The following is a 17760-nucleotide window of genomic DNA, read 5'->3' as shown; positions in this document are numbered from 1 at the left end:
ACAAATGAATGAATATGACAAGTATAGAAACAGATTCACAGATATAGAGAACAAACTAGTGATTACCAGTGGGGGAAGAGAGAATGGGAGGGGCAAGTTACGAGTAGGAGAGTAAGAGATACAAACTACCATGTACAAAATAAATATAAGCAACAAGGTTATAGGGAATCTGACCAATATTTTATAATAACTTTCAATGGAGTATAATCTACTAAAGTAGTGAATCACTATGTAGTACATATAAAACTAATATAACATTATAAATTAACTATAGTTCAATTTAAAAAATCAATGATCATGTAACAGTTTGAAGTGTATCTGGAGAACTGAAAATAAAAACATAAGGAAACAGCTATTTTAGGTTTCTTGTGAATTTAAACTAATATGTCATATTTTTAGTGTTTGAAAACCAAAACTAACATTTCTGAAAGTGAAAATCCTTACTCAAAATCACATGGAAAAAGAAAAGGCAAAACAGATAGGGAAGAAGAGAACATGTGTGGATGTTACTGAATTTCCATTAAAAGCATCATTTAAAAGCCATCTTGTCTGAGATGTGGAAGATGGGGAAGGACAACTGTTGAATGGCTGAGGCTGTGCCTTAATACTCTATCTGTCAGTGCTGTGTGTAGATTATGTGGCTCTATTTTTTAGCCACTTGACCTCAGGAAAGTTAGCTAAATTGCTAAGCATCCCTCATCTGTAAACTGGAGATAAGATAGGGTTGCTGTGAGAATTACTAAAGGAAATCAGCCCTGATTATTCATTGGAAGGACTGATGCTGAAGCTGAAGCTCCAATACTTTGGCCACCTGATGTGAAGAACCAACTCATTAGAAAAGTCCCTAATGCTGGGAAAGACTGAAGGCAGGAGGAGAAGGGAATGACAGAGAATGAGATGGTTGGATGGCATCACTGACTCAATGGACATGAGTTTGAGTGGGCTCTGGGAGATGGTGAGGGAGAGGGAAACCTGGTGTGCTGTAGGCCATGGGTCACAAAAAATAGGACATGACTGAGCGAATGAACAACAATGAGAATGAAGTGACTTGAGTCAAGAACCTAACACAAATCCTTAATAAGCCCCAATAACTAGCTATTTTGTAGTTATTACTGGATTATTATTGATGGTTTGAAGTATAACTAGTACTATGATAGAAAAGTTCCCATAACTATCATGTTTTTAGTAAGCAAACTCAGCTCAGTGACTTCTAGAATAAACATCATAGGTAGATGTTAACATAAGCCCACCACTTTGCCAACTGGAAATACTTTAGTTATTAAATAGTGAAGAAAAAAAAAAATGCTCAGAGGGCCAGAATTCACATTAAGAAAAAAAACCCAACTGACCATCTGTGCATAACATACACATCAAGGATAAGACCAGAGGTCTTTGGAGACCAGGATGAGAAAGGTGGCACAGTGGAAAGACCATGAGGCTTGGACTCCAGAGACCTGTGTTCCAATTTAAATCCTGTTAGCAGGCTCTGTGACTTTGGATATGTCATATAATGCATGTCTCTGCATTTATCTTCCTTTATCTTTTCGACAGCATCTGTAAAATAATGGGTCTCTAACATTCTTTGGGATGGCTCTACCTATATGTCTTTAAATTTGAATGATAAGCAATTTGTGGGGAGGAGCTTGTAGATAGAGACAACTGTTCCACCCTCTCTGAGGTTTACCATTCTCTACTGGCAGGAAGGAAGGGCATAGAACTGTGCTTGGAGCCACTGAGTCAGCCTTTGAGGTCTCAAATGTTGGACTCCTCACTTAGGGAGCCTTTGCCAGCTGGCCCTCCGTGGACGAATGACCAGTGGTTTTTCTCTGACCTACCTGTCCTTCTCACAATATTTCAAATGTCTTCAGTCTGAGCCAACTATTAGAAATAGCCACTAGCAAAACACGAGACTAGACAGAGTGGTGATGATGGTAAAGCCATCTTTGGTGGGGAAAGGATAAACATATTGGAATGCAGTAGGGCTTTCGATCCTTATATATAATAAGAGCTTCACGTTTGCTACCAACTGTGCAGGAAATCACAAAAAGAATTAAAATTCATGTGTGCAACCAACTTCCATAACACTAAACTGTTCTTAACTTTGAGATAAAACACATTTGCCTCTGTATTCCTTAGTGCTCAATTTGTATCTCCTTTCAAAAAATAGAATTCTTATTAGGAAAGAAAAATTCAAGAATCAAAACTTCAGAATTAAAATCCCACCATTTGACTGGGAAGCAAGAACTTATAACAGTTTCTTTGTATTCTTATGAATTGCATGCTCTAACATAGAACTGTTGAGTAGAACTTGAAAATATATACTCCCAGTAATATGCTTTAAAAATGATAGTATATTTTTGTTTCCTAGTCAATTTTTGGAGTACACTTAAAAAAAAGAATAAATTACTGCTGGAATTTTTGAAGTCACAAAGAATAATCTTTTTTAAAAAAGAAAAGGAGTAATTCTAAGAGATAGCAGCAGCCCACTACAGTATATAATTTAGGAGTGGAAACATTCAGGCACTAACTGACATTTTTCAAACTCAAAAGATTCTGACCCACTACAATATTGTAAAGTAATTAGCCTCCAACTAATAAAAATAAATGAAAAAAAATAAAATGGGTTTGCATTCCATGAAAAAAAAAAAAAGATTCTGAAAGGATGGACACAATGACAACTGTTAGTTGAAATATTTACTATTTCATATTTAAGTACAGATATGTATAGTATAATGTGGAAGTGGGAAAACTGACTACTCTGCCTTAACATAAAAATGATTCATAAAGAAAGGGAAAACCTAACGTGAATTATAAACATCAATCTTCTTTCCAGGCTGTCTGGATTAGGTTTTAAACTTTAGTGGGCCTGAAGAGACTTAGAATATTGTCTATGTATTGCCTCAAGAGACACCATGTAGGACTAGGGGGACTCTAAAGGAAAAAAATGATAGGAACAAAATACGACAACTTCGTTTCAATTGGCTGGAAAGGCTTCCCTGCTGAGTAATTAGGGGTGGGCAGGTAGGTGGGGAACTAGGCATATTGATTCCCGGGGGTTGAATCACCATTATTTCTCTTCAAGGTTCTTTAGCACCTCTGTCTTTTTTGCACCTTTTCCTTATGATTTCCCTATGGAAGTCATTAAGATCTGAGGCATGTTTTTGACTTCTCTTACACATAATGGGTAAAGAGCAGAAATGCCCATAGGAGCACGCAGGCCAGAGCAGAGATGACCACAGCAGAGGGTGCTGACCCGGAGTGTCCATGCTCTCCTCTCCAGCATGAAGCAAGGGAGCGAAGTGGTACCACAATTAGTGATTTTTCAAAAGAATTTGGGCATTTTAGTGAAATACGATATGATTACTTAGTGATGATTTAGTGATATGATTTTAAAATGTTGGTTTCTTTGAAAAATACTCTCGGTTCACAACGTGCTTTTCTCTGGCTTGCATCCCTCGGGCAGGACCTCCACTTGATTGTGACAAAAGTTGCAAGGCTACTGGTGGGCCAGCTCGGGGATGTGTACCTGGAGTAGGTTTTCTGATGTCCCACCCACAGTGCAATGCACCCCCAAGCCTGTTTAGAGACTTTGTGAATTCTCTGTTTCAAATCCCTTTCTGCTTAAGACCCCGTGGTTTCTTGTTCTTGCAACTGAACCCAAATGGATAGCTAAACATGTCAAATTGCAACTTGGAGATACAATGCCACAGAAGACTAATTTCAAACAATTCACTTAAAAAAAGAGAGAGAAAGGGGAAAATATCATAGACAACACTGATGCTTTGCCCATCTAAATGATAACCTGTATCAGCATAAATAAAGGTATCAGGAGTTGTATACCACAGCCCTGGAGCAGGCAAGGTATCTCCCAAGCTGGCCAGAAAGGATTGGGAGTTAGAAGGAACTCTGATTCAGATCCTCAAGGAACCTTATAAATACCCAAGAGCTGAATACCTCTGGTAAAGAGACTGACCACAACCACTGCCACCAAAAACAAACATACAAAACCCTTGTATTTTTGTGCTGAAAATTCTAGTATGTAATTTAACAGCACATCCAACTATCTGCCCTGACAATGAGTGCACTAGCCAATGGTAAAGAAACCACCACAGCTTCACATGAGAATTGATTTTGACCTTTCAAAGAACTTCCTGTGACTTTCCAGTCATCTTTTGAGCTGCTATTTACATTTGAGAGCAAAAGAACAATCTTCACAGCTGTACCGTATGAATAGGAGAAACTGTTGCTTCACTAATTTACATAACAAATTTGAACATCAAGGTACATGTTCATGTTAGGTATAAATTACTTTAAATTTTTCTAATTTGAGGAAGCTACCCAAATTACTTTTACAGTTCAGATGAGTTGAATAAGTTACAACAGAGCCTTATTTGTTGGTCCTCGAGTAGAGTGATCCAAATGGAAGTCCAGGCAAGATTTGTGATTCATCTTGTCCTTTCTTCCTCTTTTTCAGACTGTCTCATCTGCTACCACCTAACCTGTATCTAGCTGAGAGAGAAGGGAGCAGCAACAAAAAGGAATTTCTACAGAAGCTTCACTGTGAAGAAAGTTGAACACCGAAAAATTGATGCTTTTGAATTGTGGTGTTGGAGAAGACTCTTGAGAGTCCCTTGGACTGCAAGGAGATCCAACCAGTCCATCCTAAAGGAGATCAGTCCTGGGTGTTCATTGGAAGGACTGATGCTGAAGCTGAAACTCTAGTACTTTGACCACCTCATGTGAAGAGTTGACTCATTGGAAAAGACCCTGATGCTGGGAGGGATTGGGGGCAGGAGGAGAAGGGGTCGACAGAGGATGAGATGGCTGGATGGCATCACGGACTCGATGGGCATGCGTTTGAGTAAACTCCGGGAGTTTATGATGGACAGGGAGGCCTGGTGTACTGCGATTCATGGGGTTGCAAAGAGTCGGACACGACTGAGCGACTGAACTGAACTGAACTGAACAGAAGCTTCAACTACCAAATCTTAACCTGCTGAAGACCAAGCTAGGATTTTCAAGGATGCACACATTAAAAATGAATCTATCACACTGAGTCCTCTTTCTGGAGGTGAACCAAGTTCCTAGGTTGGAGGGGGGAAATGACTTACTGTATAAAAAGCACTTGTACAAATTTGATCTTGATTCTTGAGAGCTGAATTTTAACAAGAACCAGTTCAACATTTAACAGATAATTATTGAGAAGGTATACACAGTAGTCCCTACCCTGTAATTGAAGCTAGTTACAGAAATGCCTATATAAAAATAGAAAAAATAGCTAGTCTCACAAAGTTGTGATCTTTTTGTAAATATATTTTCTATTACTAGAACCAGTGTTTGAGAACATTTATCTAATTTTTACTAGAAAAATATCTAACAAAAATTCACTTTCTATCTAAGAAATTTCAGTAACTCACCTCAACATTCAGATTCACAGTAAATGTTTGAGAGTCACTGTATTAGGTTCCTATTGCTTCTGTGGCAAACTGTCATAAACTTCATGGCTTAAAATAAGACAGATTTATTATTTTATAGCTCTAGCAATCAGAGTCCTAAAATTCAAAGGGTTGGAAGAACTGTGTTCCTCTGTGGATGCTCTAGGGCAGACTGTTTCCTTGTCTGTTCTGGCATTTAGACTCTGCCTGCGTTCCTTGGCTCATGCCCCTTTGTATACCTTCAAAGCCAACAGTGTAGCATCTTCAAATCTTTCTCTCTCTCTGATCTCTGCTTCCGCCATCACACCTCCTTGTCTGACTCTAATCTTGCCTGATTTCCTCTTATGTGGACCCTGTGATTGTGCTGGGTCTATCTGGATAATTCAGGATACTCTTCCCATTTCCAGATCTTTAACTTGGTCATATTGGCAAAGCCCCTTTCACTATATAAGGGAAGAGCATCACAGGTGCTGGGGATTAGGACATAAGACAATTTTGGAGAGCTGTTATTCTGTTTATCATGGCTACTAAGATCACTCATACAAAAAGGAAATATTCAAATATCTTTGTAGCTACTTGTGAAAATATTAACCAAGAGTGCTCGCTTTAAAAAAATTCATAAGATTGTCAAAACAGAAATGATGAAAGATTCACATTTTTTCCCATAGAATCAAGTATATATACTTTCTACAGGACATAACGATTAACTGTGAATAAAAATCAGGAGGGTTTTCCCTCCTACCACAGTAAAAGTCCAGATTTTCTGTTTTTCTTACAGGGCAGGTGATGGTCACAACCTGGTTGTCACGGATGACTGGATGACTCATTCAGAGATGCTGGTCTAGCTGTGACATTAACATGGTAATAACTGATTGGTAATTTGATTGTACTAAGTATTACCTGTTTGAATAAAGCGTAGTCCTGTCATGTGGATAATGTTCATTGACATACAAGGAAGAAGATGAAATTGTGGTCGCCAAGGAAGCAGCTTCAAACAGCGATGGAGTACTAGGCACCAGATCTGGCCTGTGTCGGGATCCCAGTGCTGGGTGACAAAAAGCAAAACAAGCCCTCATGAATCTCACTAATAAATGTTGTTTCAGTGTCTATGATAATCTAAATGAGTCAAAAGCATTCATTTTACACATCAGGCTGCAAATTAAATTGTGAATTAATTGTGCTCTTCTGAACTGCAGCAGAAATGCAAATAGCTCCTTGCAAACAGCTTAAACAGAAAGGAAATTGGACTAATTTACAAAATGGCTAATGGAAATGACATTATGAATGTTCTTTTTCAAACCTAATAAAGTGATTTACTGTTTCAAAAGATGACATAAAAAACTCCTAGGAGCTTGAAGAGATAATTTGACAGAGATTAAAAGGATGGCTGGCAAATGTATAAACAGTGAACCTGATCCCCCTTGTGAGGCTATGCTCATATCTGTGATTCTCAGTGCAGATCTAAAAACTCAGATTTGCTAAGAGCCAGGAAACAAATGCTTCAGAGACTAACAGCCAGCTAGACCTTAACCCTGTTTGAGCCCATATTCATCTACGAATATTATTCATAGCTTTTCTTGGTATTATATTTTAACAAGGAAGACTGCTTTTTTTTTTAACTCATTTTTCTTTAAAATGTAAGTACCTATGGAAATACTCATGCAAGAGTATCACCCATCAGAAAAGTAGAACAGTCAAGGCTATGCCCACTCTGAGTCTACGTGGATTTTTTTTTTTGGTTTTTTTTTTTTTTGAATCTGGATCATTATAACTCATCCTCTCCCAATGGTCAGCCTGTCAGAGATAGTATTTTGCTTAAAGGACCAACCACAAAGATCAGAGTTCCTTTAAAAAGAGACATATAAATTCCCAGAGATAGAATACTGTGAACAAATCTTGTTTTTATCATTCCATAGTTGGACCTTATTTCCCCTCATGGAGACACTTTATTTTTTAATTTTATGGAACTACAGCTGATACATATTCAATAACACTGGATCAGTTTTAGGTATATAACATAGTGATTTGATATGTTTATTGGGTTGGCCAAAAAGTTCGTTTGGGTTTTTTTCTGTAAGATGGTATGAAAAACCTGAGTGAACTTTTTGGGTAACCCAATATATATTGTGAAATGATCATCACAATAAGTTGAGTTAACATCCCATCACCACGCACACTTATAGAATTTTTTCCTGCTGATGAGCATTTTTAAGATCTCCTCTCTCAGCAACTTTCAAATATGCAATACAGTTATTATTAACTTGAGTCACTATGCTGTACTGTGGATCCTTTTTAATCCTTTCCCCAAAGTAAGCTAAAACAGATGATAATAAATACAATATAGCCTTAAGGTGTTTGTGGTATTCCTTTATAGGTACCATAGGCTCAGAATTATGTACTGTCATGAAGTATATGAATGGAAATTGACCCTAATTGGCACAATTACATGAGTGTGAGGTTTTGGACTTTGGATTTTGAGGGATATAGATGGAGAGGTGGGGTGAGTAATGGAGGGAAAGGGGTCAGGCACAGAAGGCCTGGACTCTGGACTAGGAGACTAGACACATTAAAGTGTAGGAGATGGTGCAGTTTTGCCGCTGAGTCAGATCAAAATAAAGAATCACCATGATGACTAACAGATGATGAACATATAAAATTACACAAGTACTCAACATTTCAAAACCAACAAGTCTAGCAGTTGACAACTGGCTGGCAGTCTTCAACATACTTGATTCTACCTTCTCATTAAATACACAGAAAAATATGAAAACTCTCAAGATTATAGAAAAGTGGATCTGAAACACAAACTCACATCAGATTCCAATGAATCGCTATTAAATATAAGGTGGACGGAGCTGGACTGAGAACAGCTAATGAAGACTTGGGTCCTGGGCATACTCAGCTTGACTTCATAAACCAGAGGCTTCCTGAGTGATAGATTATAGAAAAACACTACCTGTCCAGTGACTCGGGCCCAGGTCAGAGAGCACCCAAACACCAGGTAGCTGACTCCTAGGAGCAGCTCAATGAACCAGAGAACTGTTTCCTTATGTGCCCATATCCTTCAGTTTTTAAAAAATCTAACTAGTGTGGTGGGCAGAATTCTAGAATGTTCCCTAGTGACCTGCACCCTTATATAATCTCCCTTTGAGTGTGGGTAGAAGCTGTGAGAATGATGCGATATTATTCTTGTGATTATTTTATCTTATGTGGCAAAAGGAATCTTGCAGATTTAATTAAGGTTACTAATCAGTTAACTCTGAGTTAGTCAAAGGCTCTCCCCTTTACCCAGGTAGGCCTGGCCTAATCATGTGAACCCTTTAACTATATTAAAGGGTCAGACACAGTCATGGCAGAGATTCCAAGTGTGAGGGGCACTGATTTGCAGGAAATTCTCCATCTGAAGATGGAGGGGGCTGCGTGGCAAGGAATGAGGATGGTCTCTAGGGGTGAGCCCAGCCCACACCTGTCAGATAGCAAGGACACGGGTACTTCAGCCCTACAACTTCGAGGAAGTGAATTCTGCCAACAATAGGAAGTACTTGGAGAAGGGGTCTTCTCCAGAACCTCCAGATGAGAACTCAGCCTAGCTGACACCTTGATGACCCATTTCTGAGGTGACCCTCATATAAAGTTGTGTCCAGAGGATCAGGTAAACCTTGCTAGTCTTCTGACTTACAGAACTGGAAGATAATAAATAGAGGTAATGATAAGCTGTCAACCTTCTGGTAATTTGTCACATGGCAAAAGAAAATGAATACAACCAGACATACTGAGAATGACAGAAAACATGATTAAAAACTGCAGGGGCGTTTGGTGATGACTTGGTGCACCCTGAAAGGGAAGTCCCCAAATGCAGAGCATTAAAAAACGACTGAATCTTGCAGCAAACTTTGTAGATGCAGAGAATTGTCCAGATAAATTCATTTAAAAATAATACGTCAATAGTTTCAAAGAATATGCTCAACAGGTTCTTTTTCAACCTTCAGAGACCTTTTCTGGTGAAGTGCCTTTCAATTTAAAGCAATAGGTCCAATAGTTCATTTGAAAAAAAGCATGATTTGTGCACTGCTTCCTATGTTTTCAGACTTTCTAGATGCTATGTAGTGTATTTATTATACTTATTCCCTCAGATTAACAACTGGACTCACAGCTTACACTTTAGAAGCAATAAATACATGTTTATATAAATATAGCTGACAGAAGCCATATTGAGCACACTATCTGAAAGTTTGTCACAGTTTAAAAATGAGTTAATTCTAGAGACCTAGGCAGTGTGGTAGGGAGATACCAACGCAGGGAAGCTAGGGAAAGAGGATGGATGTCAGAAACTGGAGCCATTAACTCAGAGTGAGGAGCAAGGGCAATTCAGTAACTCTTGTTGAAATCACTAAATCTGGGTAAAAGTTGGTTTATAAGATGAGAAAAAAAGAAATCCAACTTGGTACATATGGATAAGTGCTGCAAAATGGCCAAGGATGAACACACTATTTTAAAGACTCCGAGGAAAAGAAAACCCCAAGGGGAGATCTAATATTCTACAGGAAGTAAAAGAATTTTTCAGGAAATCAGTAAAAGCATTTTCAGGAAATGCTGGGATTCCCAAAAGAATAAACTGATAATAAAATCTAAAATGTCACTTCCTCTTATAGGATTAGAAGAGAAAATCCAAATGATTAACTCAATAGAGAAAAATATTTGATAAAATGCAACACTCATTCTTGATAAAAATTTTAGAAACTAGGAATAAAAAGGAACTTTCTTGACTTGATTATGGGTATATGATACATCAAACTACTTTCTCAGAAGTGAAACATTAGAAGAATTCCCTTTAAAATCAGGATGAGGCAAGACTGCCCACAAGCATGACTTCTGTTCATTATTGTACCAGAAGCCCTAGTCAGCAAGTAAGAAAGATGTGAGGGCTATGCAGTAGCAACAAATAGCCAGAAAAACCAAATCTTAAAGACACACTATCTGAAAAGACAGAAAACACGTATTCTATCTTTATCTCTACAACCATTTGAGAAATAAATCTAACATAAGGTAGGAACATGACATGCCAGGAGGAAATTAGAAAACTTCTATTAAACTCATTAAAAAGGACCAAAATAAATTGGTAATTCACTGCTATGCTGTTGGTTAGTTCAGTCGCTCAGTTGTGTCTGACTCTTTGCGACCCCATGGACTGCAGCACGCTAGGCTTCCCTGTCCATCACCAACTCCTGAAGCTTGCTCAAACTCATGTCCATAGAGTCCGTGATGCCATCCAATCATCTGATCTTCTGTTGTCCCCTTTTCTTCCTGCCTCACGTATGTATACAATGTCCATGTGTGTTTGGGGAAAAAAAAATTTTATATATATATATATAAGCACAGACCAAGGTCTACTAGTGAAAATACCAAAACCTTCAGATTTGGTACCTTCAGGTAGTAGGATTATAGATCTTTGTTTCTGAATATTTTAGTATGTTCTAATTTTTTTTAACCATAAACCAATACCAGATTGTTTATGTGTTTCAAAAATTTTACATTAACTGTGTCATACTATAAATATCTTTAAAAAAATCAGTTAAGAAGATCCTTTTGTAGTTCATGAGCATGATGATTGTGTGTTCACGCTGCTGCGTGACATGTGCCTCCCTGCAAACCTTGTGACACTGGCACATTATCTGTCTGATGTAAAAAAAAAAGAAAAATCAGTTAAGAGACTTTATTTCTTAGAGAAACTATTATCTAATTTTTCTACTGTGAGTTTACATTACTTGTATGAATAAAAAAAAGAAGAAAAGAAAGAAAATTTTCTTGAGGTTTAAATTCTGTGTCTTTACCTTCTTCATCAAGGCTGCTAAAACTCTGCCCTTCAGTAAGCAAATCATGCTTCTCATCCTTCCATTCCTGGCTAATTGAGGACACAATCTCCTGTGAGGTTGCCTTCAGGGCGGCGATGGAGTTGCACCGTTTCTTAGAAGGTGACGCCTTCAAAGCTAGAAAAAGAATAGATAATTATTGTAAAACCACATTAAAGATATCTTTTTTAATTAAAATTATGACTTATTAACATTTTAGTCATTATCTGAGTAGGATGCAAAGAGCTTTGTTTTACATACACAAGAAAAGGGAGACAATATTATTTGTCCAAAGTGACTTAAATCAAAATGTCTTAGAATAAATCTGGGCTGAGCTGTCTTTTCAGATTTTGAAATGTAGTCTTACTTGAGGTGAAATTCAAATGTTTATTGCTAAAGAATTATTTTTCCTCCTCTGAGCAATGTTTTTCTAGTGCTGAGAGGAGGCTGAGTGGGTTGATAAATGCAGATGGTAAAGTAAGGAGAATTCTCATGACCCCAGTTTTATTAACTTGGGACTGGGAATTTCTAAACATGCCAATGTTTAATCTTATACTTATGTTACCCAATTTAGCCAAGTTACTTCTGGTTTGCTTTTTTCTTTCAGCGACTTTCCACTGAAACTTCCTACCCTTTCGGTCTTTTCTAGGTCATGGTTACATTAGATGTATAATTCACTCCTGATCTTGGTCCAAACAGCATTCTATGACTTCTGAAGTATGTTGGAAACCTGTGCCAAGGCAAGCGTACTTCACCATCAATCATGCTCACTGAAGGCTGTGACTTTACTTTTGATATGTTAGTGGGAGCTGCTTCAGCTGCAGCCAGACCATCTTCATTTATATTCTCTTTAATTATTCTTCTTGTCTGAACATTGTGAGAGCATTTCCTTGGAAGGTAGAGGAAGAGGGAAGTTGAAGCCTGTTTATACTTCTCCCTGAACTTGGTCTTGGCAGTGTCTCTCTTCCTTTGGAGGTTTGCATGTAGGGGTAACCTGACAGCTGATGTTTGGCCTTGGGAATCTCAGAGCTTAGATTACACAGCTCATCAGGGGCCTTCCCGTCGGCAGCTTGCAAGAACTTAACTGGAGAAGGGCTTTGGGACACACAAATGAGGAAAGCATAGAGGGCAATCCCTCCACTTAAAGAGAAGTGGAGGTTTATGTGTCCCATGAGCAGTATTATAATGATCATAACATAATTATAATCAATAACATGTGTAGAGGGCTTGAGAATTTGGAAGCCAACATTAACATTCCACATCTCAAATTATCCAGATGGTCATGTGAGGGAGATAGGCCCTTTTATGGGTCCAGAAACTGAGAGTAGAAAAGTTGTGACCTGCTTAAGGTCACAGAGCTAGAAAGCATGAAACCCCAGGTGTCTTTCTTTGAAGTTGTTTAATTGGTGGTTCACTTTCTAGCTCTTTGGCGTTCTATCTTCTGATTAAAGTGAGGGGTGGGAAAGATAAAACTAGAGTTTGTTTTTCTTTTAGGAGGAAGATTTTGAATGTTTAAAAACTGATTGAAATGGATTTTAATGGTAAATAAGTGGAACAAGTAAGTCACATTTTTTTAAACTCACCATCCCATAAAAACAGTGGTCATATTTGCTTGAAGTAATTATCCATATGCTGACTTTTGTTTAACATTCTATCTGCTAACTTTTATAAACCTTCAACTCTAATCTTTATAGTAGAGTTGAATCTTGAACAACACAGGTTTGAATTCAATACTAAATACAACAGTTTTCTGGGGTTAGTTAAATCATCAGATGCAAAGAAAGCACACGAAGGATGGCTGACTAAATTACACGGGAATTTTAATCACACAGGGGTTGGTGCTCCTAGTCACTCCTCCCATTGATATTCAAGGGTCAACTGTATTTTAAAATTTCTAAGTCAGAAGATCTCAGTGTGGTTCAGGGACTGCTAGGAATCCCTGAAATTTTCTTAGAAGGTCTGTGATGCTAAAACAATTTTCTTAATAATATCAATAAGTTGTTTATCTTTCTCACTCCTATTCTCTCCCGAGTTTTCTATGTGACCTGTGGTTATAATCACAGATTGAATTCAGAAGCAGACACAAGAATCTAGATGTCTTCTAGATTTGAATTAGGGATTTGAAAAAATAGAAAATAATGCCACTTTTCTCATGCAATTATTTATTTTGGAAAATATACTTATTTTTCAAAATTACTTTTTTGTTAATATTGACTTCTATTGACATGCAATTTTTTGTTTTTATAAGAATTCATGAATATTTAAAACTTCCCTCAATTTTAAATTCTAACAGGTTAAATATAGATATTAAGAGATATAATAACATGAATAAAGGATCTTTGGGGTCCTAAGTCATTTTTAATAATGTAATGTGGCCCTGAGACCAAAAGATTTGAGACCTGCATAGTTCTAGGCCAATGCTCATTTCCTAAACTGAGGAACAGCTAGGATCAGAAGAATGTTGGCAGCGACATGGGTGAATGAGGGGAAGATGCTCAGAGGTCTGTGCTCACGGTCTGTACTTGTGACTTATAATGGACCAAAGGCCAAGAGCCCCAGTAAAGAAATAACTCTTTGCTCATTATCAGCATACATGCAATATGGAGCAGAGAAGACCCCAAACAAATTCCTGAAAGGACCACACAGCACCTAAAGAAAGCCTTTAATTTTGTCGTAAATGGTGAGTCTTCCTTAAAGGAATTATCTGAGACTCTCTCAGCGGATAAGGACTTGAATCTTGTAGAAATTGAATACCTCAGGGACTTGTTTTGATGGGAGAATCTCAAAGGATGGTTTGGGCTGGTTACTTTCTTTTGTGCCACAGAAACTCCTGAATTTGTCTTTAGCTCACCTATCTGCCACCCCTGAAAACTCTTATGTTCATCCCTACCCCTGGGCCTTTGTACATGCTGCTCCTCCTACATGAGATGTCTTTCTTGCCTCTAACTTTAAATGTTGGCTTGCATTTTAGGACTTGAGTATTCTTTTCATTGTGAAGTTATTTTTGGGAAGATCAATTTTATTTCTAGCTGTGTACTTACAGTAGCCTGTGCAAAAGCTATACTAACAGCTGCTTTATTACATTATAAATCTGTTACAAGTTCCAATCCCTGACCCAAAACATGCTATGAAATTACCAAGGGAATTAATTTTTTTTTAAAAAAGCTTTCTATATTATTAACATTTAGCATAGTCCTAGGTACATAATATGTGCTCAAATGTTGGTTGAATGAACTATTTCAAAATTTTAGGACAGTTGATTTTTAACTAATTAATGTATTATTCTACTCCTTTCAGAAAACTTAAGTTTTAGTACTTTAGACACATTATCTGGGTAGAGAATTTCAGTGAGGTTTCAACATTACAGTGACTAATATTTCCAGAAAGCATTATTGGATTTTGCAAACATTATTACATTGACAGCAGGACTCAATTCTGGGGTGGATAAATGGATTTAAGAAGATTAAAAAATTTGATTAAAAAAAAGAAACCTGAAGACCAGGTACTGTTTTCTTGAGGTTGGGGGTAGGGAGGGGGAGTGTTCACCTACAAAGAAAGTATGCCTATAGGAACTAAGGGTTTTACAGGTTTGATGCATGAGACAAGTGCTCAGGGCTGGTGCACTAGGATGACCCAGAGGGATGGGATGGGGAGGTAAGTGGGAGGGAGGTTCAGGATGGGGACACATATAAATCCATGGCTGATTCATATCAGTGTATGGCAAAAACCACTACAATATTGTAAAGTAATTAGCCTCCAACTAATATAAATAAATGAAAAAAAAAAAGGAACTAAGGGCTTTAACTTAATCATAGTTGATAAAAGATGTTGAAGTTGCATTTTAAAGTGTCAACATTACTAATTAAATTGCTACCCTAAGTACTTTAAATTAAATTCCATTCATTCATTCAATTATTCATCAAATAATGACTGCCTACGATGTGCCAGGAAATGTGCTAGGGTCTGGGAATATATATGAGAACCAAACATGGTCTCTACTTTTCAGGAACGCAAAGTCAAGTGGGGAAATAGGACAACAGCTCACTATGGCAAAGTATAGTAAGTTCTAAGAAAGAAGCATTGTCTCAGTTGAGAAGTGAAGGAAGACCAGGAAAGGATGGAGACTGTTACAGGCAAAGGGACAAGGACTGTACAGGTGCATAGGCAGTCTTGAAGGCAGGGGTAACTGTAGGGTGCTCAGAGCTGCCGGAGCCTAGAGGATAGGGTAGAGCATGGAACATGGGAGGGAAATCACAGGGGAGGGAAAGAGAGGCCGTCTCACACTGGGACTCAGAAGCAGAGTTGAGGATTTTGCATACTAGGTAATACACTGAAGTTCTTAACAAGAAAAAAACTTCTGAAACATGAGAGGGTTTTCTTTTTAAGCATGGAAATCAGAAAGAGGTGATTGAATTGATCCCTGTGGCTGGGTGGGGTGACAATGGATTGGATGGGTTACATCCATACATTGGAATATTATTCAGTAGTACAAAATAAACTACAAGGTGGCTATGACTGGAGCTAAGAGAGCAATGTGAGGGCCAGAAACAAACAAAACAAACCCAAATCATAAGAAACACGGTTAAAAAGGAAAGGCACTGTGGAAGAAGGGATGGACACTTGCTATTTCTAGGTACAACTAGGTATTGGTGAGTGACTGCAAGTCAGTGGTTAAGCCTTGACAAAGCTTGATGCCAACATGTCTGGTCTGGATGACTGAGTAAATTGTGGTGGCCTTCAGTGACATGTGGACTTAGGATGTGCAGCAGATTCTTGAGCACCCTGGGGGCAATCCAGAAATTAGTCCTAATTTGTGGACAACTGATTTTCAACAAGGAAACCAAGATAATTCAGTGGGGGAAAGAACAGGCCATTCAACAAATGATGCCAGGACAACTGGATATCAACATGCAAAAGAATGAAGCTGGACCCTACCTCACACCATCTAGTATAAATTAAATCAATATCTGTAAATAATATATCTGCTAACAGAAATTTCTGTCAAGAATATATAAAGAACTTGCTATAACTCAACAATAAAAAGAGAAGTAACTAAAAATAGGCAAAGTATTTGAATAGAGATTTCTCCAAGGAAGATATAGATAGACAAAAAGCACACAAAAAAGACGTTGAACATCATTAGTCATTAGAAAAATACAAATCAAAACCACACTGAGATACTACTTTATACTCACTAGGATGTCTAAAATAAAAAGACAGTAACAAACATTGGTGAGAATGTGGAAAACTGGATCTCTCATACATTGCTAGTGAGACTGCAAGATTGTATGGCTGATTTAGAAGAGAGTTTGGCAGTCCCTCAAAATGTTAAATAGAATTACCATCTGACCTACCAATTCCACTCCTAGGTATATACCAAAACTTATGTCCACAGAAATCTTGTGCATGAATTTTCATAGCAGCATAATAGCCAAAAATGTAAACAACACAAATATTCATCAACCAGTGAATCAATAAACAAAATGTATTTTTTCCATACAATGGAATATAATCCAGCAATAAAAAAGTAAAGTACTATAAGATGATTAAACCTTGAAAACATCATGTTAAGTGAAAAAATCAAACACAAAAGACCACATACTGGATACTTCCATCTATATGACATATCCATAATAGGCAAATCCAGAGAGAGAGGGAAAATAAATGAGTAGTTGCCAGGGGCGAGGAAGAGGAAGGACTGAAAAATAACTGCTAATGGGTATGTGGGTTTCTTTTTGAGGTAATGAAAATGTTCTAAAATTAGATAGTGGTAATATTTTTACAACTTTGTGAATATATTAAGAATCACCAAATCACATACTTTGGAAAGGTGACTCTCCCAGTATGTGAATTATATCTGAATAAAGATGTTGTAAAACGTAGAGATCAAAATGGGGAAAAAAATAGATCTGATCACCTGAGGAGTAAAAGATCTGTAATATTAAAAACCCGATAAACTATACAAATTAGAAAGATTCACAACTCACACCATATGTCATGGAATTGAGGATGCCACTGACTGTACCATGAATTTATACACTGCTAAGAAAGCAAAAGCTCTGAAGATGGAGAATCTCATGGAGGAGACTCACTGAAGCTGGGGTCCCAAGGACTATCTCCTCCATAAATCTACCAGGGGCCACAAATAAATGCATGTTTTTAACCACAGCAAAGGGTGAAGAGAGGCAGAAAATTTGAACCACAAGTTGGTGTTCACACAGGATTTCAGGCTGAATAAATACTATGTTACACTCTATCTTAGGCAGAAAAGACAATCAGAGAATTTAATTTGTAGTGGTCTCAATTTTAGACCAATTTTAAAATACCAGTGAGACGGTCAAATGTGAAATAAAAGTTTTTCTTAGAATGAAATAAGGTTTAGAAAAAGGGACTGATATATTTAGTATGTAGAGTTCACACAAATCACTTGGATAAATAGTAAACACTAATATAAATGAGCAAATATTTTGAAGTTC

At 37.5% G+C, this 17760-nt stretch overlaps 1 protein-coding gene and 1 non-coding gene across 4 annotated transcripts in view; one reads left to right on the top strand and one right to left on the bottom strand.

Moving 5' to 3' along the window:
- PIP5K1B (phosphatidylinositol-4-phosphate 5-kinase type 1 beta) overlaps window positions 1-17760 on the bottom strand; it is a 329589-nt gene that overhangs the window by 73772 nt on the left and 238057 nt on the right. For all 3 annotated transcript variants that reach the window (XM_043891261.1, XM_043891260.1, XM_043891259.1), the window contains 2 exons: window positions 11267-11422; window positions 6336-6480 (listed from right to left, as the gene is read on the bottom strand). In XM_043891261.1, the coding sequence (XP_043747196.1) occupies window positions 6336-6480; window positions 11267-11422 (301 nt within the window). The remainder of the gene's footprint in view (window positions 1-6335; window positions 6481-11266; window positions 11423-17760) is intronic.
- Window positions 11016-11117, top strand: LOC122686373. The gene has a single exon (XR_006338741.1). It is a non-coding gene; the product is annotated as a small nucleolar RNA U13 (small nucleolar RNA).

Source organism: Cervus elaphus, chromosome 29, assembly GCF_910594005.1.
Source record: "Cervus elaphus chromosome 29, mCerEla1.1, whole genome shotgun sequence".
In the NCBI taxonomy this organism is placed as follows: Eukaryota; Metazoa; Chordata; class Mammalia; order Artiodactyla; family Cervidae; genus Cervus; species Cervus elaphus.
This window is presented reverse-complemented; position numbering and strand designations above follow the sequence as displayed.